This window comes from Oryzias melastigma, linkage group LG18 (genome assembly GCF_002922805.2).
Source record: "Oryzias melastigma strain HK-1 linkage group LG18, ASM292280v2, whole genome shotgun sequence".
Lineage (NCBI taxonomy): Eukaryota > Metazoa > Chordata > Actinopteri > Beloniformes > Adrianichthyidae > Oryzias > Oryzias melastigma.
The window spans coordinates 11,425,981-11,435,091 of record NC_050529.1 but is presented as its reverse complement, the minus strand read 5'-3'; the positions used below and the strand labels follow the sequence as shown (position 1 = coordinate 11,435,091).

The 9,111-nt window shown below is 39.2% G+C and overlaps 1 protein-coding gene across 5 annotated transcripts in view; it reads left to right on the top strand.

The window, feature by feature from the left end:
- Positions 1–9,111, top strand: part of LOC112156147 (collagen alpha-1(XXV) chain) — a 173,370-nt gene that overhangs the window by 144,912 nt on the left and 19,347 nt on the right. For all 5 annotated transcript variants that reach the window (XM_024288334.2, XM_024288328.2, XM_024288327.2 and 2 more), the window contains 6 exons: positions 1,189–1,221; positions 2,681–2,716; positions 4,115–4,159; positions 6,073–6,135; positions 8,034–8,102; positions 8,748–8,792. In XM_024288334.2, the coding sequence (XP_024144102.1) occupies positions 1,189–1,221; positions 2,681–2,716; positions 4,115–4,159; positions 6,073–6,135; positions 8,034–8,102; positions 8,748–8,792 (291 nt within the window). The remainder of the gene's footprint in view (positions 1–1,188; positions 1,222–2,680; positions 2,717–4,114; positions 4,160–6,072; positions 6,136–8,033; positions 8,103–8,747; positions 8,793–9,111) is intronic.

Below are 9,111 nucleotides of genomic sequence, written 5' to 3'. Positions count from 1 at the left end.
CCACGCTAGACCTCTGCTGTGTTTCTTCCGGGTTCCAGCGTCTGGGTCGCTACGTGTTCTGTAGTCATGATAGTTTGTTTTCTATTTACTGGTACATAAAAAGAGAGGAAAATGTTCTCTGTATGAAGTGTGCTTTTTTTTGTAAATCCATCTACAGAGCATCTGGACATAATATTCCTGTTTCATCAATCAAAAATGATGTGGAAGCTGTTTGTTCCTCATAAACTGTAATGTAAGCAGCCTCTCCGAGAAGCTAATTGCATAAGATCATCCACTTAGATCATGGATGCTCGGTAAAGTATACGATCAGATGTGAAAATAAACACCCCTATAAATGTGGATGTTTGGAGATGGGGTGAAAGGCACCTTTGGGTGTTGCGACGCAGCTCGGCTCTGAACAGCAACTTGGTTTTTGTGCCAAAAAAATAAAAGAGCTGCAATTAAGCTTTGCCTTGTGTGCTATGCATCATAATGATTCCCATAAAAAGCTGAGGGCGAGAGGCATTCCTTAAGCGACTTCTGAGCGCGAGGCGTATGTGTAGTGTAACCACAGAGTCCACACCAGAGCGAAAGACCCAGTCTCCTCCTCCTCTCTACTCCTTTTTCCCACCAACCGCCCATAATTACACTTATTGGCCTCTTGTTTTATGTCTGTTTTTACTGTACACTGCAGTAGTAATGCGATGCATCGCAGAGGGCCTTGATGTCTGCTTGAGAATTCGATATAAGTAGCCATGTCTCCGTCTAGGCCAATAAGTTACCTGAACAGAAAAACTTTGAATGGTTACAGTCCATCTATCAAGCACGTTAGCCGCTTTACTGTCCTGGATTTCTTCTATAATAGTGTAAGATTTCACTCCTCATGTCACCACGGCTGCACAGCTGCACTCTGACACTGTAAAAACAAATGATTCCAAGCACTGCGGTCTCAGAGACTGGTGAGAAGGTACATTCAGTGTTCACACTGTTTAGAATAGCAAACAATCTCCTTTCTAAACGCATTGCCTCAGCTTTAGCCACAAAAATGCAAAAACTCTCTTGTGAAAGTGTGTTTAGTAAATTGGCTTCTTTCTGGAACTGATATTGTAGCTTCAAGCGTGTTCGTTGCTGTTTTGAAAGTCTATGCAGATTTTGATTTAACCTTTATAATTCATTGTTTTCTTTTATGTATTTTTTTTTTTTACTTAGGGAGACGCCGGTTCATCCGCTGCAGGCATTAAGGTGAGTGTTAAATTTTACAGTGTTGTGAGTTTTTGATCCTCACCAACGATCTGATGGTGGGAATATGGTAAAACATGTCTATCTCCATTCACGCTAATGTAATCAAACGTGTCAAAATAAGCTTCTAGTTGGTTTCAAAAACTTTTTGCACTTCTGCGGCAAGATTTTATTTTTATGATGACAAACATTTATGTATCTTTGTTATATTAAGGAACAGTGCACGTTTTTTCCCCTTTCAGAAAGAGGAAGGTTTTTTGCTACATCCAACCAAGATTGACAACTTTGTTGCTCAAGAAATACTTTTAGATCACCCCAGTACAACCCATTGGGTTGCCATCTTTTTATCTGGAAGTTTTTAGTCAGAACTGCCCCCGTAAGCTCTGTTCATGCGTTCAATCGACCATTTCCAATAAAAAAAGTCCATGTAAACGTGAATATATGCAAGTTTTAGGCTTCTGCACTCAAAACTCATGCGTTCACACTCACCTATGCGAGTGTCTATGTGCGTTTGTGGGGTCTACGTCCAAAGCTCATCACGATTGAACGTTGAAAGTTAAACCAGTTGAGCTTTGACCAATCAGGGACTCGGATTTGTTAGGGACGGATGGGCGATGCCCCCTTTAATTCACAGAAGTGCTAACTGTTTGAAATTCGATCATGAAAGAGAAATTAATAATTTGTGCCTGGCAAGAAATACATGACCCTAACTCTCATCTTTTGGGAGAGAGCTGTGAAAGCAAAAGCCTGGAGCAAGATATGAAAGATTTGTACTGCTTCGACTTTTCGGACCAAACCTGTATGTAAGGGATAATGCCCGACAAAATGTACATTATCAGACGTTAACGCACAACGTGGAAGACTTCTTCTGTAATGTCCGTTAATATTCTGATAATACACTTTTCAAAGGGGATTATCCCTCTTATACCATGGTCACTTACAAAAGAAGTAAATAATATGGATTATTCTTGTTGTTTTTTTGTTTTTGATCACTTTTTCACAAAAAGCGACTATTTGATAGGTGGTCCTACTTTTTCGTAGTGGTAAAATAAAGACTGAAATACCTTCTTAAAAAACCTTTCAGAACTAGACAGTCAATATAGTATGATAATGTTGATTATTGTTGTTCAGTTGAACCTCTATAGTAAACATAGATCAATTTGCCCCTATTGGTTACTTGGGGAACTGCACCTGGGACAAAATACTCAAAAGGGCTTCAATCCGAAAGTTTAACCTCAACTATATAAAACAAAAACAATAACGTGAAATAGTCAAGTTTTTTTTGGCAATAAATCAGGAGGAAAATATTTTTTGGCTATTTATTATAGGATGCCATGCAAGCTAGGGTGTTTATAAACTTGGAGGAAATAATGCTGAACGACTAGTTTGAAATAATAATTATAATAGTAGTGCAAGGTATTACAAATAACTAATGCTGAATATCCTTTTGCACGTATTACAGGGGGAACCTGGAGAACCTGGAAGAAGTGGACAGAAGGTAATAGCTGCATTCGGCCACACAAAGCCTTACAGGAAAGTTGCCAATTATAAAAGCAAAGAGTGTGTGCTACGATTAAAAATAACATAACTCTGTTGGAAAATTAAGCTTTTTGGCCAGAGAGGAGAGCTTAGTGGAACCTGACACTTTTCTTAGCCATCAACTTTACATTTTTTGTCCAACTTTTACACAATCAAGACTCAGGTGTTAAACTGCTGTTTTTCTTTAATATTTGGAGGATGTCAAATTCTAGTCCATTGTGTTACTTTACATTGCAACAACTATGATCAGTCCCACAACCTGCTTTGTGAAATCATAAAGCAATCACAACACTTGCTTCTTTTGTCTCCAAGTGAACGCCTTTATTTACTCAGACTGCTGCTGAGGCTGCAGTCTAATTACACTTTTCAGCCCATAGTGTTGCACCTCATTAATTTGGCTTCCTTTTTCTCCATTTAGATCAACCAGTTTCAGGCTTTTCTTTGTTTTTATTTGAGAAAGTGTTTTTCTTCTGCAGCAGCGCTCCAAGGGGAACACATGTGGCCTCTAATTCTGTGACTGCTTAATCAACTTTTTCTTTTCACATCCATCCTGCTTACGCTGACACGCTTCCAAGCTGTCTTTCTGGTCCTGATGGGACTTGGACTCTAAGATTTTGTTGTTGTTCCTCGACGGGAATTTGCCCTTGGACCGTGTTCAACAAGTGTTGGTAAAGTCGTAGCCCACAAGAAAGACTTTAGTTCATTATTTTACAATGCTTTCGAAAGCCACAATGTAAATTTACAGCCTCCTCTCTGATCCTCAGAGTGCCGTAAAAGTTGATCACACTGGTGCAGCACTAATCATTTTTTTTAAAAAGCCATAAATATAATCATCTTAATTGAGCATTAAATTATTCCAAGTCATTTTTATTTTAGAGGTCCCGTACAGACTTTAAGAAAGGCCCTGACCTTTTCTGGTAATGAGAACATGGAGTTTTCAACTTGACAGTGTCCTGTGTTAGGTAACGGTGAAGTAGTCCAACGAATGTCGGACTTCAAATGTTGCCAAACTCTAATGAGCTCAGTGCCATTGTAGCTTCATCAAAATAAGAGCTTTACACTGACTTGAACTGTTGAAATCATCAAACTAAAACTTCACTGCTCTTTGCGGAGGCTTGGGTGTTATAACCAGCACTAATCACGCTGTTGAGCCATGGCTGCATGAGTTGGTATGAACCTGCATGTGCAGTCTCTTCTGCTAATGCTTGCCATCCACAAATGGCAGTCAACAACCACCCCCTTAGACCCTTAAAGGCTGCTGTTTAGAATCAGAAAATCCCCCCCGATCGGCCTGCAAAAGAGCCCCGACTCAGCTTAGCTTGGCTTGGCTGTAACGTGTCACACTCTTCCTGTGTAGGGAGAGCCAGGACTTCCAGGGCTGCCTGGACTCCCAGGGATAAAGGTAACTGATTCGTTGTTGTTGTCCCTAGTCATTCCCCCCCGGTGTTGTCCCCGTCCATCTGCTTCAGCCCATCCGAGTGCTGACATTTGTCATGACTCATTTAAGGCCTTATAACCTCACTCACGCTTTCCATCTGCAGCAGGGGGCAGGAAATCTGGGTTAGCCAGACCTTTGGTGATCCACACATTCTGGGATTAAAATTAGCACGTAACACTTAGCTAGTTCCTGTCACTGAAACAAGACTCTAAGCTATGTCTGAGTTCCTTCACTACTTTCTAACCCCTAAAAGGTATGTAGTGCCCCGTATTTTATTGTAACTTGGATACATTCTCACTACTTTTTTAATTTTTAATGCCCAACATGACATCAACCTTTTGGAAAACTAAAAGCTTAATAGCACATGAGCATTTAAATTAACACTATGAATCAACTGTGATCTGGTGATGAAAACTTGAAAGATTTCCAACAATTTAAATTTACTGTATTTTTTGCTCTATAGGGCGCACTGGGTTATAAAACGAGCGTCAATGAAGGTTCTATTTTGGGACTTGTAATAGGCATTGAGTGAGACAAAAGAGTCAGAGATAAGTCTGTCAGTCATTAAGACTATCTGCATTCCCAGTAACTTGTTCGTAATACGCAACACGGTAGCTGGGTTAGCATATATCCGGTAACTCCCAATCTTGTTTACAACACATAAAAATGCAGGCTGATACCACTAGACCAAAAACCTAACTATGACGATGCTAACTCCCAACCTTGTTGGTAACACTTAAAAACACAGTCCGGCACTGCTAGATGTTAAGATTGTACAGTCTTTTGTGGATAAGTAGTGACGTAATTACAACATAGCCCCAGGGACCATTGATGCACACTAATGTTTCGCAGAGACTTGTGGGAAATTTGAGGGCACTGGATTTTGGAATTTTAAGTTAGGACTGCCAAGGCAAAATGACGCCCTATAGTTCACCAAGTAATGAATATGATAGAATTTGAACCTCAGATACAAGATGTGACAAAATAACATTTAAAAACAAATTCTTAAAGCTCATATACGGCCCACGATTCTGGCAGCAAACGTACTGCCATAATGGAAAGAATTCCGACTGATGCATTTTAGCACCAATTTGCTTGAAAATAACTCATAAGTTCAGGAATGCTCCACCTGGCATGTTGTGGATGCTTGTTACTGATTTGTTTTTCTCTTCCTATACCTGAAACTTCCTGGCCTTGTAATAAATAAATAAATAAACAAGCATTAATTTGACATTTTATACTCTCCTGTTTTTAGTTAAGAAGCCTGTATGGATTCTAACGTTTTTGCTAACGTAGCACTCGCCACTCCCAAGCCTGGCTTGCTCTTTGGTCTCTCTTGCATTGTTTGCTGTGAGTCTGATTTAAAGTTTAGAGGTTTAAGGCATCAAAAATCCATCACACCTGCAGTGTTGCTGCAGCAGGGACTCTGGGTAACATTTTTAGTGAAGTGGTTGCACACTCAAAAGCAACGCAAATGGCGTCCAGCATCCACACCCCATTAACTGGAAGGTCACTCCTCATCAGTGGAAGTAAGAAATTCGGAAATGTCACAGCTTCTTCTCATGTGGCATGCTCTTTGGTTTTTCTGGAAAGTTTTCTAATCAGGTGGATTGTGCAGATTGCTCAGGCCTAATCAAAGGAAGAAGTTAGAATACATGCAACAAACAGATAAACCAACTGCTGCTAGTGTGTCTGATTTAACTTTGTGCATGTGTCCTCCAGTGTGTTCATGTGCATGTAAGAGTGTATCAGCGGTTAAGTGCATGCCTGCCATCATGAATATATCCGGCCATGCATCTTCTGTACATATTTAGTCCTCATTATGCCAAAGATACCCAGTGGAAAAGTAACAGCTGCTCACTTTTTGCTTCTTTCAGGGAGAACCTGGATTCCTCGGCCCACAGGGAGAACCAGGGCTTCCAGGACTCCCGGGAACTAAAGTGAGTGTTTTGGCCTCTCTGTAAAGACCCACTCCCACCATCTTTTGATCAGTCAAAGTGGTCTTTAATTGCAACTATACCATTTTAGCCAAAATTCAAAAACTAGGGACATAGTTTCTGTAGAGTGGCACTAGTTCATTAGAAATTCCCCTCTGAGTTGTGGGCGGGGCTGTTGGAGCAACATCTTTAATATCCTCGTATCTTTAGTGCATTGCAAGTGCAAAATAACAAAATAAAAGCAAGCAATTATTCCAAGCAATTATTTTTTGCATTCAGACTAACTTTACTGGCACAAAACGAAACCTGATGTCTCTTCAAAAGGTCACATGGGAGCAGTCAGGGTGAGCTAATCTGCTGCTTTCTTTGAATCCTAATGGCAGTATTGCATCGTGGATCCAGCAGTAAGAGTACACAGGAGCTGCTCTCTCTTTGTTCTTTTAGCATTTTGCTGCTTGTCACTAATTAAGAATAGGTTGTGTTGCATCATCCATTTACACAACATCATCAAAGAATTGACAGAAAATTCAAAATTTTGGGAATTAAGATGTTAACCATTATAATTAATTACCAACAAATGTTATTTTTTTAATGAAGCAAGTAGTCATTATTAGAAAAAAATAACAGATGAGTTATTTCCATCATAAAGTTTTGAAAAATAGCTAAACTTTTCCACCAAAAGTGGTCACGGAGGCAGCCATTTTAAAATGTCCTCCTACTGCCCCTAGTGGAATAATGGTGAACTACAGACCGCAAAACATGGACCAAGTTGTATACAATGGGGTTTTAAGGAAAGTTTAGATAATGCTAATGACATAGGAGGTCTCAGAAATGTATTAATCAAATTTGATAGGAATGGTTATATGGGTTAATGTTTGAAAAGTCATCTCAGTATTTCTTCAGTAGTCAGTGCGCCTAGTAAACATGCGTTACAAACACAATTATGCAATAAATGGGTTTAAATCGTCATGTGTTTTTAGTACCATAATTCAAAGGAAAATGCTTTCTTCAAGTACAGTTCAGTCTTTAATTTGTTCATGCATTTTGAAAATGCATTTTGTAATTTCAATTTGATATTTTAAAAAGTAATATTTCAGTATGTTTTAAATTAATTCGCAAGTAACTTAAAGCTTTTACATTTGTATTTTATTTAGCATTTGTGCCAAAAGATAATAGAAAAAAAATGCACCTCCTTCAGGTGTAATGAATTTTCATCTACAGGGCTTCATATTTTGTTCTGACTCAAATTTCAAACTCAGAATGGAATCTGTCAAACTCTTATCAGGGCAGAGCCAATCTGCATAAAAATTCCTCAGTCTCGCCTCCTTTTTGTTATGGTAGACCAGCTAAAAATATTAAAGACACTCAACCAACCAATGAAAATGTATCTTCAAATTGCAAATTGAATCATCAATTGAGAAATAAATATTAATTTTGAATTTTGAGTGAAAAAAAAAACTTCCACACACAACAGCAGAAGCTTAATGATTAATTATTTAGCCATACATTTTATCAACAGAATTGTCGCACATCCCTTTACTATTGATTGCCTTGAGTACTTTTTCGTTGACAGGAACTTGAAATAAAACGTTTTGTCCGAAAGTTGGACTATTCTTCCTCAACTTTCCTCAAGGTCCCCATCAAGCCAAGGACACGCCGTGCCGATTCTTTATGAATACCTACAGTCCGCCGCGTAAATCTGCTGAGTTTGTACTTTTCTGTCATGTACATACCACACATCCTTAAAAGAACTGAAGGCTCTGCCTGATGTTTTGAAGATGGACNNNNAAAAAAAAAAAAAAAAAAAAAAAACGAGCCTTGATCAGCAGTTTTTTGCAGGCTGCATGACAGCAGCGCTAAGTCATCTGTGTGAGCAGATTTTTTTTCTTCTATTTGCTCAGGGTGAAAGAGGTGACCATGGACCTCCAGGAAAGGGTGAACGAGGAGAACTGGGACCTGTTGGACCAAAGGTCAGAGAATTTGATACCAGGCCAAACTGAAGACTTTGAGTTAAATCTGTTTGAAAACTTAGACACATTGTTTTGCTGCCATCTAGAGCTTATTAGCCTGAAATACACACAGTAGAATCACGCATTTGATCAAAGAAAAGAGCATTCCTTGATAAATGGATCACTTCAAGCATCCACATCCAAAGAAATCTGGATAAATCATTACAGGCAGGAATGAAGTCCTGGTTTTCTCTGGAGTCGTGGTAAAGTAAACCGAATAAAAATGAATTGCCCGTGTTTATGTCTGCTGCTGATCCTGCAGGTAGTTTAAGCTCCAGTCTAAACTCAGAGATCTGCTTCACATCCTATTAGAGGCTCCACAGGGGAAACCCTGCCTTTGTTAGAGACCGAGTTCAAATAAACACTTTCTCCAGTGCCTGGCAGCTCCACGTCACATGTTTTGATCCTTTCGGAGCATCAACACATGTGGGAGGTCCATGTTTTTTCTTGCCTTACATTGGAAATGTACTGAAGTTTAATGATGACAGTGGATTAAATCCAGGCTGAGAGTTGTTTTTGTTGTTTTCTTTATGCTATGCCGTCTCATGTACTGTGGCCAACCTTTTTTTTGAGTTTTTCTGTTGCATTTATTGCTGATTTGTGCAGGGTTCCCAGGGAGAGGCTGGTACACCTGGCTTGAAAGGGTCAAAGGTGAGCATGATTGTCGTATGTCCTTATTTTGCAAATACTGACATAATGAGCTCATGTCTGGTTATACTAAATAGATGTTTGCAATGAACCTGGATTATTTCAGCACAATTTCGTGTTAATTATGATTATTATGTTTTTAGTTTTTTTTAAGTGTTGTTTTCTTGGACATAGTTTCTGCAGATTTAATTAGAAATTCAACTTTAAGTTGTGGGTGGGACCGTTGGTGCGGCCGCCCCCCTTCCTCACCTACATTTTTTATATATGTCCTCCATTATTAGAAAAGGCCACAAGAACATGTTAAAGCACCATCTTCTAATCT